At 46.3% G+C, this 13286-nt stretch overlaps 1 protein-coding gene across 1 annotated transcript; it reads right to left on the bottom strand.

The window, feature by feature from the left end:
• Positions 1-791: 791 nt before the first annotated feature.
• Positions 792-6113, bottom strand: LOC308595832 (lysozyme C, milk isozyme-like). Its single transcript, XM_081210573.1, has 4 exons — positions 5937-6113; positions 5352-5513; positions 2687-2765; positions 792-1132 (listed from the first exon to the last, which is right to left on the bottom strand). Exons 1-4 carry the CDS (start codon positions 6070-6072, stop codon positions 1066-1068), a joined length of 444 nt encoding a protein of 147 aa, XP_081066699.1. The 5' UTR covers positions 6073-6113; the 3' UTR covers positions 792-1065.
• Positions 6114-13286: the final 7173 nt, after the last annotated feature.

Below are 13286 nucleotides of genomic sequence, written 5' to 3'. Positions count from 1 at the left end.
TTATTTCGCTGTAGTACGAGGGCATTTATGACTGCAGTGGGAAATTTATGGCCTCATCCATCATGCCCCTGATCCCCATTGCCCAACCCTGCTTAAACCCAGCAGTTCCCCTGCACTTAAGAGGAGAGATGTGTGTTGGTTGATATAGCTATCTTGCGGTGCCACACCTGATGTTTGAGTTTCTCCCTCAGCTGACAGCTTCAGGAAGGCAGTTGCACCTGATGTGGGGAGAAAGGGTTAGGCCTCTTCCTCAGCATTGCAGACCCAGCCCAAATCAAGGCAGGCCTGGCCATTTGAAGGGATAATAGAATGCCTGGAAAACTTCATAATAGGATGTACCAGAAGTAATAAGCAGGAGAAAGTCAGTCAGGAAATAATGGGAATATTATAGGATGTGTTCCAATTTTAAATTGACTGCAAACTTGGGGCCCATTTTCCAATCTGACATGTGTAAGTCACCCCAGAAATCTGTCACTAGTTATCTGTATAAGGTCATGAGTTTAGACAGAGCTGGGAGCTGAGTGGTGAGAAAGATGGCGAGGAAGCATGAAGGTAGACTGCATGAGACTATGGAGTTGATGATGTGTATGTTTGTGGCAGTGCATTGCTGCTGTCACAGCAAGATCAAATGGAGGAGAAGTGATCTTTTCTGGTGCGTGTGTGCCCATACAGCTCCTTGCCAGGGTGCAAGAGGCCTTGATGCGCCTCTGCACCTCCCTTCAAATTATGATGAGATGATGATGCTTGACCTAATTCTGTTCTTTCTATTCACTCATCAAGGAAGAAAAGAGTTTTGTTTATGTTCAATTTATTGAAGATTTTCAAGCAGAGAAGCTTGCAATCCAGAGCAAGATGACTGACCACCCCAGACACATTTAAAAATAATAATCACTTTCCCTCATTCATATAGAAAGAGGGCCATTTCCCTCCACCATGGGGTGGGGCACAACATACAAATGCTAGCCCAGAAAGAAGCAACTGGATTTTGATTATATGGCAGTAGGTAGATGTTTCATCAAAGGGGATCTCAAGAGAAATGCTGGAATTCATTCAGGACCATGGAACTCAGAGTCTGCAACCTTTTGTCCACTTTGAGAGATTTTTTCCTTTGCAAAATTTCTGCCAAGCATACCTAAAAGTCAGAATGAGAGTAAAAAAATGAAGTGAGGGAAGTCACATGACTGTTGCTTCCAAGTAACTACAAGTGAGATGGATCTTCTTTAAAAGCTCCACAACATTTCCAAGTGAGGCATGTGTGTCAGCTACAGAGTATTTCTTCCCGTTCATTGTCCCTGCTGATGATCAGTTTTGTTGGTGAACGGGAAGTCCATCTGTTAACAGCCCATGAGGCCCTTCTAGCAAAATTTTGCTTCCCATCCTCCGTGGAACTTTACTGCTCAGTCATGGACAGAGCTGCTGAGCTGCTCACTGCCTCATTCCTTGAGTCAGAATGGCTGAATCTGTCTGTATCTACCACCCAAATGCCGGTTCCTGACTAGGGGCTTCTAGATTTCACGGTCTTGCCCACATACACATTTGCCAACCACTATGGGACTTTTTGGGGTTTGGGTTTGGGATTTTTTTAGAAGATGCCTGTGTGTGAATTTGTTGTTATGTGTGTAGATCAGTGCATGCTGATCAACACCCAGTCTTCGCAGTAAGGCTCTATTCCGATGGCATGAGTATAACAACGACCGGTAAATTCTTATCTGCTGCAGCCTTCACCCGCCTTCACAGCCATGGTAACATGCCACTTGTTATCTTCCTCCTGTTCTGCTGTTGAGGACTTCTTGGATCGTTCTTTGTCTAGCTCCTCCCCTTTGACCTTACCGCCTTGGGTGACCCTGCTGGGAGTACGCGACTCCCAACAGCTTCGCTCCCAAGGGTCATAGGAACGTGCAAGCCCACTCACCATGACAAGGTCATGATCCAGTGAGTGAGAAGCACATTCAGAGGCACATTGTGCCTAACAATGGAGGTGGAACAGAGTCATTGTGGCTGCTAAGCATTGATAGCTTTCTGCGAAAGACCTCCAAGCAAACTTGGGAAGTGACCCATCTGCCCCAGGACTTGGCTCCAGCCCATGACAGAACTCAGGCCGTCTCCTCCTTTCCTGCATTCCTATTTATTCATTACTACATTTATACCCCACCTTTTCTCCAAGGAGCTGAAGGTGGCATACATGGTTCTTCCCCTTAGAAAAACACTGTAGGCTGGGCTGTGAGACAATGACTGACTCAATGTCAACCTGTGAACTTCCTGGCTGAGTCAGGATTTGATCTCTGGTCTCCCAGGTCCTCTCTTACCACTACTCCACATTGGCTCAGTTGCCAAATCATGTCCTTAAATCCCCACCAAGACAGCTACCAAGTGTTTGCTGCACACAGTGGTGGCTGGCTTTGTGATGCGGGTGGGGCTGCGGTCTTTTCCTGGCTTCCCAGCACTGTCTGATGCTGCCAGTTACTCAGAGGAAGTGGAGAAGGGCAGCAGGGTCCCAGGGCAGTGAGGGCACTACTGGGTGTACATTTAAGGAAGCATCTTTAGCCCTTGTCAGTGCCTATTGGGGAAGGATCTTTAGCTGCCAGCTACACAACAGTCAAGTGAAACCACCTTCCTCTACATAGTTATGTGAACTGAAAACCTGGCTGGTATTGAATGTTCCAAGCACTGAGATATTAGCACTTACCAGGCGTTCATCCCTTGGGGGTCACGGACAATCCTCTTGGCACAGTTAATATCATTTGTGATGTCATCATTTAAGAACGCTGGCAAAGATTTGTCAGAAAGCAAAGGAGGTTACTGGGGATTCCTAAAATGCAAAGCCCAGAATACAAACACCCCCAAGGCTGCAGGGGCTGCCTCTGAACTGTGGAAAACCTTTTCCCAGAGGTCCATCGAACTCCAAGCCTGAATACTTTTGGGGAGCACTTAAAGCATTTCCCCCCTTGAGCTGGCATTCAATCATTATAGCACCAAGCGGGGGATCCCTTCTAGCCAGCTGCATTCTAGCCAGAGAAAGAAATCAGTTCTTTAGAAATGGCCCATCTCATCCTCCATCCAGACAAGCAAGGTCACAGTTCCAGGACACATTGCAACCCGGTAAAAGCAGGAGGATACAGAGGAGAGGCAGAGGGGCAGAGCATGTCCTAGGGAGAGTTCATGGTCTAGGGCAGGGGTCAGCAACCTTTTTCAGCCGTGGGCCGGTCCACCGTCCCTCAGACCATATATTAAAAAATGAACAAATTCCTCTGCCCCACAAATAACCCAGAGATGCATTTTAAATAAAAGTACACATTCTACTCATGTAAAAACACGCTGATTCCCGGACCGTCCGCGGGCCGGATTGAGAAGGCGATTGGGCCGCATCCGGGGGCCCACGGGCCTTAGGTTGCCTAGCCCTGGCGTAGGGCAATGTTTCCCAGCCTGTGGGTCTCAACCTGCAAGTGGGCAGCCAAACCTGTAGAAGTGGGTCGATTGCTTCAGTGCTTTCTCCCCTGTTGGAAAACTTTGGCAAGGAGTGCTAGGACTTTTGTTCACCCAGCTGCCTGCCTTCAGATGTTTACTTGAAATGAAAGGTTGGGAAAGGAAGGAAGGAGCTGTGGGGTTGTCCCTGCATGCTCAGGCTGCCAGCAAGCAGTGAGCGCCTTGTTTGTCCCACGGGAAGTGAGGCTAAATGGAATGGGGGGGGGTTGGGGAGGAGCAGCAGGGACGTCCCGGCACATTCAGGATTCTGCTATCCACCAGCCACCAGCAGGTGCCTCTTTTGCCTTGTGCTGGCGACGTTTTCTTTAAAAAGGAGTAAAGGAGAGGCCTAGGTCTCCTCGCAGCCCACTAGGTGGTGCTGTTGACGGATGGTTCTTTAGCCTTATGAAGGTGCTTTTTAGAATTGGGATGTTAGCGCTCAAGTAATGTGTGTGTTACTGCAAGAGAGATGTGCAAGCTGTGTGAGGAAGGTGGGAGAGATGTTATGTGTGATGTGTGTGTGTGTGATGGATAGAAGGGAGGGACAGATTTACATGTTGCTTCGTGCAAGTGAGAAAAAGGGGTTACATCCTTCTTTGGCAATCACTTGTAGCCGAGAAAGATTGTCTTCCCTTGTGCCACCCCCTGGCGCCCGCCCCAAATGCCCTGTCCACCAGGGGAGGGGGGCAGCAACCCACGCTACTCTGCTGGTGCAGGCGGAGGGATGCATGCCTGCACATGTGGTGTGTGAGAGAGAAAGACAAGCACCTGAGCAGAGAGAGAGAGGCATATCTGAGTGATTGTATATCTGTGCAGTATAAGGTAGAGTGAGAGACACAAAACTTCATGTATGTCTGTGATGTGTATGTGCGAGGGCATGTGTGTGCTCTGTGTGTACACAATAGTGTCGTCTGGCTACCTTGTATAGATTTTCCTGGTACAGGGAGTGCTCCCTGGTGTTACTGGACAACAGTGGTACCAGTGTGTACGTTTGCATGTAAAAGCAATATTAAGTGAGACAGTCAGGACAAACAGGGCACAGCTGTCTTCCCATGGTAAACATGAAGTTTGGGGAGAGGGAAGCAGCAATGACTGTACTGTACTCTCTGCAATTTTCCCTATGCTCACCCCAATGGCTTTAACTCAAACAAATAAATGGAACCTATGCTATGTGAAACATTTTGAATTTCATTATGTAGTTTTAATTTTTATTATTAACCCTGTCATTAAAAGTTCACCACAAATTCAACAAAGAAGGGGGTACAGGAAGTATAGGAGACACATTTTAAAATTTATTAAGATATTAGTACCAGCATTTCTGGAAGTCCTAAGGTCCAAAATTCATTTGACAATAAATCTGTAGTCACTAGGTCTTTTAAGTTTGGATTTGTGGGTCACCATACCGAAAACATTGGGGACACTGACTAAGGACAGTCCTGAGAGCTGGACAGATACACCTGGGGGTGGAGGTTGTGGATTTCTTTTCTTTTTTAAATAATCCAGCAGTTATTTTGTGTGAAATTCTCCTGAATGACAGCTTTGTATGCAATTTTCTGTAATCTAATACACTTACGCCAGCTCCCTCGGCCAATAAAGCGAGATGAGCGCCACAACCCCAGAGTCGGCCACGACTGGACCTAATGGTCAGGGGTCCCTTTACCTTTTTAATGCACTTTTGTATGCAATTTTTTGTAAATATATCTATATTTGTAGGCATACTGTGCCCAATGCAGTTGGCTTGAGAAGTGCATTGCAAGATTAGAAGTGTGAGTTTTGAAGAATGTGCAGTGTGTTTGTCCGTGTATTATTTCAGAAAGTGCAAATTAGGTAGATTTGAACTGAATTAAAGAAGTGGAAGCTAGCATTCCCTGTGGTATCAAGTTGCTTACCGTAGCAGGAGATCCCACAGGCATTGGCTGTTGAGCCATGTCCATTGTCACACCACCAGCGGCTGCTTATCTGAAAGATTCCATACTCACGATTGCCGCTGGAGGTTTGTGGCCCCACCAGTCTAGTGTTAAATGAGCTTTGATGGTAAGCAGTACAGATCCCTGGAACAAAGTGAACAAGAAAAGGCTTACAATTTGGGTACACGCTGGGTGTGCAATCTTTTTTGTCAAAGTTGCAGCATTTTGAAACAGAATAATTTAAAAACATTCTTACAATGTTCACTGTAAAAGCTGTCTGTAACGTCTTACCCCCCCCCCCATGGTCTTAAATAGACATTTTCACTTAAGTTTCTTGCATTCCAGCTGACTAGTACTTTTCATAATCTCACAGTAGTAAGGAGGATAAATTTGGTTTGGCCCTATGGATGTGTAGCTTCTTGATCTTTCAAAGATTAATGAAAGTTGGGGCGTTCTGATGGGCAGCAGGGTTTGTGTGAACCCTTTCCTGAAAAGAAGTCCCCATTTCAGCTTTGCCCCAAAACACCAGAAATAGCAAAGCTGAAGGGAAAGGAAGAGCAAACTCACAGTTGGCCAGGCTGACGCCACGATATCCATCCATCCCAGCCCGTTTCAGTCGCGCAGCCAGTTCACATCTCTTGTACACTTTGGCTTCATTCCCTGCAAGGAGGAGGCAGAAGAGGGTGAGGGCCAGAACCTTCATCTCTGTGGCTCCCTGGAGGGTGATGCTTGGTTCCCTGGGGTCCCCAGGGGCTTTTGTAGACCAAAGTTTTGGGCAGAGTCCAGATGGTAAGCAGAACACCGATGGGGGGAGAAATAAATATTGACAGCAACCCCACCCCCTGCAAAAAAAACAGACACATGGTGCAATTCTGGTTTGATATAGGATAACAGTGTGCAATTTAGGGAATATCTCAATATTTACTTATCATTTTCAATGGAAGAGATTAAAGCAGGCAGCATGTATGCTCTTAAATATATAGCATCTGTGTAATAGTAAATAATTACCTAATAGGAAAAAAGCAGACTCCTGGGACAGAGGGACATTGTCCTGCCGTGAGTGCTGAAGAGCCAGACTCAATGGAACAAACTTGGGTTGGGGCAAATGTCAAAAATGCTTTTAAATGCTTTTAAATGCTTTTAAATAGTTTTTAATCTTTGGTGGTTTATTTTTTTCTTTTTCTCCGCTCTGTTGCGGGTGGGATAAACATTTAGTTGGGGCTGGGGATTAGTTTAATTTTAGTATAGCTGTAAATTGTCATTGTTTTTTAATTAGTTTCTACTGTTTTATTGGTTTATTGTATAGTTTGTATTCTGTTCTGAAGGGGAGAGGCACAGGACTGCTTGGGAGTGGGTTCCAGCCAACAGAATGGCTGGGGCAGGTTCCACCGGGGGTGGGGGGATGCACTGGGACACCCGATTTCAGTGATCACGGGCAGGAGGAGGAGTTACGCTAAGACCAGCCCATGTCAATACCGAGGAAGCGGGCTTAGTCGTTGTTTGAGGACTATCCCTGCCTCCGGGTCTGGTCCTGACCGGAAGGATACAGTAATCAGCAAGGGATACCCACATGACCTGAAGGTGCTGCTGTGCAATGCCAGGTCAATGATTCACAAGACCACTGCCATCCATTATTTTATTGTGGATGGAGGACTTGACCTGGCATGTGTAACAGAGACTTGGTTGGATGAAGCAGATGGGCCTGTTCTTGCCGCTGCTTGTCCGCCAGGTTTCTCTTACGCACAGCAACCCAGGTCATGTGGGCGGGGAGGGGGGTTTGCAGTGATTTTTAGGAAGTCATTAGTTTGCACCAGGCGTCCTATTGGGAAGACCCAGTTTTCTGAGTGCATGTTCTGGAAGTTGGGCAATAGGGGCAGTACAGGATTCCTTTTGGTGTACCAACCCCCCCCCCCGCTGCACCAAGGATTCCCTGTCCGAGCTGCTTCAGGTCATGGCGGATGTTCTCCTGGAGACACCTAGTTTGGTTGTCCTAGGGGATTTTAATATCCATGCCAACACAAACTTACAAGGGGCCGCTCGGGACTTCGTGGAAAGCATGGCCTCCATGGGGCTGTCCCTGAATAAGTCTGGCCCAACTCATAGCTGCGGACAAGCCTTAGAACTGATGTTTTCCTCTATGATTGTGGGTGATCTGACACTAAGTAAAAGCAAAACAAAAGAAGTGCCATGGTCAGATCACTTCCTGGTGCAACTGAACTTCTCTGTGACACTTCCCCTCTGCAGGGAGGTGGGATCAATTCAGATAGTCTGCCCCCGCCACTTAATGGATCCAATTGGCTTCCAGAGAGTGGTAGGGAATGCATTATCCCATGTTGATGGCCTTTCTGCTGATTCCCTGGTGGCCTGCTGGAATGTGGGGTTAACCAGGGCTATCAACTCTGGCTCCGAAGTGCCCTTTCTGATTGCATGGAGCCTGGACAGTCCTGTAGTTTTCCCCAGAGCTGAGGGCAATGAAACAATCGCTGAAACGGCTATAGCAATGGTGGCGGAAAACTCATTCTGAATCAGACCGGATACGGGTTAGAGCTCAACACTGAGCCCGCTAAGTGGTGAAAGAGACGGCGAAGAGGACTTTCTTAACTGCCTCTATTGCAGATGCAGAAAATTGCAGCAGGAGACTCTTACAGGTGGATCATAATTTAATAGAACCACCTTCGCCATCGGGGCCTGGTAAGGACCCCAAGATCTCCTGCTGTGATTTTGCAAAGTTTTTTTGCAGATAAAGTTGCTCAAATTTGGAAAGAGGGAGATGCCACCGTGGGAGCAGGGCCAGGGCGGGAGAGTGCTAGAGTCCTGCCTAGTCAAGTTGCATGGGATCAATCTGTTACCCCCTAGGATGTGGACAGGCTGCTTGGATGAGTGAACCACCTGTCTCCTTGATCCTTGCCCATCCTGGCTCACAAAAGTGATCCGGGAAGGGCTGGGCGAGGGGCTCTCATTGGTGTGGTGAATGCTTCCCTCTGTGAGGGAGTCTTCCAAGACCCACTGAAAGAGGCGGTCATTAAACTGCTTCTTAAAAAAAAATAAAAATAGACCCAGCCAATATGGCCAAGCACACTGAGGGCAAAGGGTATCTCTGATGTTCCCATATATATTCATGGAAATATCATGCCAAAATGAATTTCACCAAGGGAAATTGCCCTGCCAAAATCTGCAGATCAGGCAAAATTACATGCAAACATGTTATCAGGAGAAATCCACGCAGAAATTCTGAGTTCTCTTGTTTTGTTGTTTAAGGAAACTGAAATGGGACTGTGGAAGACTCAGCTGCAGCTTGGAAGAGGAGACACTGTGAGAAACCAAAATTAACCAAACTGGCCAATGCTATCGTTTTTGCTTCTGTTTTCAGTTTGTTCTTTATTTTAGTGGTTGGATCGATGTTGCTTATAGCCTTTGAACAAATGTCTTGTGGACAGAAAAAAGCAGGGCATTCATTTTAAAAATAGTAATGAATATATTCCCAGTGGCAGGTGGGGGGGGGATGGTTCCCAGGTGTTTTGGTTAAAAGCAAGCTTATTTAGGGGCACTTTTGAGCATGCTCATCCCAACACCTTAAATTGAACCCTGTAGTTCACTGGCAGCCAGTGCAATACTTTCAGGACCAGTGTCACAAAGTCCCACTGGCTTGTCCAAGATGTAGTGATGTTGACAAAATTGGATGATTTTAAGAGAGGATTAGACCAATTCCTGGAGGGGAGGGTGAGCCCAGCCCCAAAGCCTTCCCCGATGGTCTCCACCAGTTCCCACCCAAGAAGAGGAAGCAGGGAAATGTCAACTATGGTAGAAATTGAGAACGGCTTTTTTTGAAGTCACTCTCCTGGGAGCCACTGGCAACCTTGGAGAGAGAAGCCCCCTTGCCCAGGAAACTGGCCCACTCTCTTCCCCACCACAAAGCTGAATTTACTGAAATGTGTTATTAAAGATTTTTAAGCAACAGCTTCTTTGGATCAGATTCCATACTTTAGGATTGGGATGGCAATCAGATCCTAAGAGCCTGGCTGCTGGATCAGGCCAAAGGGGACTCATCTAGTCCATCAACCTGGTCTCACAGTGGCCAGCCAGATGCCCCATTTGGGACGCTCTCAAGGGGGACCGAGGGGCAAGAGAATTCCCTACCCATCCCTTTGGAATTCCCAGCAACTTGTATTCAGAGGCAGGTTTAAAATGAATAAAGCTGAGAGCTGTGGGGCTCAGAGAAGAAGCATCTGAGAAGAAGGCCATACCTGGAGCCACCAGCATCAGGAGGAGGAAGGCGACAGAGAAGAGGCAGAAGATCTTCATGGCTGGAGGTTGGTGGGAATCCTGGAGATGCCCGAAGCCAAGTGGAAGAGCAGTTGTCTGGGGAAGGAGAGGTTCCTCTACTTATGGGTGGATGGAGGACTGTTGAAACCTTGTGGGAAGCCAAATGTCTTTTACAGGATAGATGTCACAAACCCTGCGGGGCAGAAGAACATGAGAAGAGCCGTCCAGATTTGAGTAATTCTCTTGTGCAAAACCACATATGGAAGAATGACCACAAACCAGGCTAGTGTCACTGACTGAGAAAGAGAAGCAGAGAGAGTTGTTTCTGAAACTATGGCATTGGGGAATTAATTTCCCAGCAATGCATTGACTTTACCATGAAGTTAATAGAGGAAAAGCACACTCTTGGAGGAGAGGGCTATCAGGGCTCCTGGCCCCCAGGGCTCTGTCTCCCCTCCACTGCTGGAGTCTGTAGGTCGCTGAACTTCAGTTGCTCAGAATCACAAGAGAGGGTGTGGCTGTTTCTCACATGTGTGTTTCTGGTAGACTTCTAGTTACCATTCCCAACAATGGTTGACTCTTGTAGGCTGCTGGTCTGATCCAGCAGGGATCTCCTTATGCCCTTTGCAGAGTTAAGGTTTCTTCAGATAATGCATTTAAAAAGATCCTTCACAGCACATAGTTAAAGAATGGAGTTTGTTCCTACAAGAGATAGTGCCACAAAATTAGAGGGTTTTGAAAGGCTCTTTCTTGTGGGTTATCAGTGGCACTGGTACCCCACTGTGTGTGTTTGGGTACCCGTTATGTGACCTGAGAACTGCCTTGGAAAATTCAAAGAAGAGTGAATTTGGAAGGGTGATTCTGTTCTGGTTCACATAATATTGTGGAAAGTGCAAATTAGCTGGGCAGACCTTTAAATGTCAGCTGAATTTAATGTCTCCCATTTCCCTGGCAAAAACACAAAGAGGACCCCACTGGCAAGCAATCCATTGAAGAATGACAGTGTGATTTCTTAGCATCCTTTCCTTTTCCATATTTGGAGGACAAATAGCAGGGAAAAGGAAAGACGTATCTTCTTTGACACCTCAAAAAAGGTGTATGCCACTATGGCAGCCCTAAAATGGAAAACGAGCGAGGTCCCAACCAAAGAGGAATGGTAACTTAAACTGATGGAATATGTGGCAGCTTGAGGATCTAACTTATAGTATAAAAGAACAAGAAGAATATTTGTTTAAAGAAGATTGGAAAACTTTTTTTAATATATGGGGGGAAATTGTGTGCACTTGAAAATGTTGGCAGCATTAAGATAAAATCAACTGTGTAAATAAATTTTGATGGAAATAATAATGGAATAGTGAATGGTTTAGTTTAGATAAAATATGCAGGGATTTATGCTATGCAAAATGAACCATGGAAAGAGAAGACGGGAAGTCATTGATATTTTAAGATTGTCTAAATGAATATTCTAAATTGCAAAAGAGAAAATTTTATAGAAATTATATTATATTAAATTAATGAAAGGCATATCTTCTCAGAGATTCTTACACTTTGCTTCAACTTTGCATTTCAGAGTTTGATGAGGGCCAAAAAACCAATGGGCTTACAGTATTTGTAAATAAATTCATATCCATAGGTCATTCTTCTACTTCCCATTTTTGGTTTATTTTGGATGCTGAAGGTTCTTTGCTATTGCCCCCACAGCAGTGTCAAAGCAATGATTCTTCAACATCAACTTTGTTGGCCTGGTCATGTGGTTTAGATGCCTGATTAGCGTCTTCCAAAGCAACTACTCCATTCCCAACTTCAGAATGGAAAGCGTAATGCTGGTGGACAACAAAAGAAATGTCCACTGTGAAAGAGAGCGAGAACGCAAGTCTTGAAGTCCTTGTTGGGATGGAGACCAAAGGGGGATGATGGGAGAGCTGGACACAGGTCACATCACAGCCTTCACCAGCCTGGTGCAGGACCATGTGAGGCTGAGGCTGATGGGAGTTTTTATATTTCTATGCTGCTTGCTTGTGAAAACAGCCTCTTATTGGTTTACAAAGGAGAGTGTGAGCTTGTAGGAGAGAGCAAGGAGTTCTGGACTAGACAGACTTTTGGGCTGGTCCGTTTCAGGGCTTTTCTCATGCTAAGTCCTTCAGATCCACACCTCATACCATCATTTCTGCCTGGGCTTTCTCTCCACCATCTGCAACTCAATGGCTTGTCTCCAAATTCACAAATTGACCCCTGATTCCTCTCCTCTCTTTGGACAATGGTGGATGTTGATCTTCAAATTTCAGTGGTGCCTAGTGCAAGGACAAAACTCAGCACCCCTACCTCACACCTCATGTGGGAAAACACTGCCCTAAACCCATCTCTGCCCCAGGAACCGCCACATCTGTTCTGGAGAGTCATTCCAATCTTTAGAGCAGATTTTGAGGTTGCCTGGGGGAGTCTTCAGTGGAGAGGAGGGAAATGTCTTATACCAAGCAGAAATCTCTTGCCTGAACAGGACAGCAGCCTTGGAAACAACCCAGTCATTCCAGCACCAAACTCTTCCATGCCATCCATCATCCTCTATATCCGTTTTTCCAAAGGAAGGGCAGATATAATCCTCTCTTTCCCCCGAATGCTCTTTGATCACCAACCTGCTGCTTTCTGAACTGGTCTGAATGTGTGTGTTGTGCTGTTTGTATTTTACTTGTAGTGCTGAATCAACACTTTGTTTTGATATTGTTGGCAATGGCAGGCATTGGCATAAAATTGTGTGCATTGTTGTGTGTCTGTGGGAGAGAGAGGGGGGCTCAGAAGAGGGGCACTCCAAAGTGAGGATCACACTCTCATATTATTCTGGGGGAGGATTATTAGTGCCGGTTGTGAGCTGTTGGTCTGTGCTGTGTCCTGTCCTGTGAAATTTACAGGGCATTTGCTCATATTTTGCAACCCACACAGACATGGGATGTCTTCAGCATCCTTTCCTAAGAGACTGAAGTGCACAATGCAGCAGGCAAGGTGGGAAGCCTGTGGTCACACCTCTAAGTTCTGTTTCCTCACCACGTCTGGCTCACAGTCAGACAAATATTGCTCCATGAGCATCGAATGTCCACAGGCAGCAAAGGTGTGTGAAGTAACAGGCAGCTGCTTCCAAGCAACAGAGTGGAATTGGGTATTGGCCCAGATCAGAAGGAGGTGGGTGGGGGCAGTTGGTGAGAGTGGGGGATAGCAATGCCAGGTCAAAATGGAGCATTTATCATAGAATCCTAGAATTGTAGAGTTGGAAGGGACCCTGAGGGTCTTCTAGTCCAAGCTAAAGAATCCCTGACAGGTGGCCATCCAATCTCTGGTTAAAAACCTCCACTGAAGGTGGAGGGTCCATTCCCCCAAGGGGGTCCATTCCACTGTCAAACAACGCTTACCCTCAGAACGATCTTCCTAGTGTTCAGTCAAAATCTCCATTCATGGAATTAGAATTCATTGGTTTGGGCCTACCTTCCAGAGCAGGACAAAGCAAGCCTGCTCTATCTTCCATGAGACAGCCCTCGAGATATTTGAAGAGGGCTCTCATATCTCCTTCTTTCCGAGCTAAGCCTGACCTACTACTTTCCTCCATTCCACCATTCCTCATCATTCCTCAGTAAAGCTCTGCTGGATGAAATACAATTGCCTCTG

This window comes from Podarcis bocagei, assembly GCF_964188305.1.
Source record: "Podarcis bocagei genome assembly, chromosome: 10".
Lineage (NCBI taxonomy): Eukaryota > Metazoa > Chordata > Lepidosauria > Squamata > Lacertidae > Podarcis > Podarcis bocagei.
Note: the sequence above shows the minus strand (reverse complement) of the source record. Positions and strands in the feature narration are given on the sequence as shown.

Coding starts and splice junctions, on each gene's coding strand:
- LOC308595832 (XM_081210573.1), bottom strand. CDS start 6,072: ATGAAGGTTCTGGCCCTCACCCTCTTCTGCCTCCTCCTTGCAGGGAAT. Junction 2,766..5,351: donor CTGTGGGATCTCCTGCTACG/GTAAGCAACTTG, acceptor AATCTTTGCCAG/CGTTCTTAAATGATGACATC. Junction 1,133..2,686: donor CCCCAAGGGATGAACGCCTG/GTAAGTGCTAAT, acceptor TCTGACTTTTAG/GTATGCTTGGCAGAAATTTT.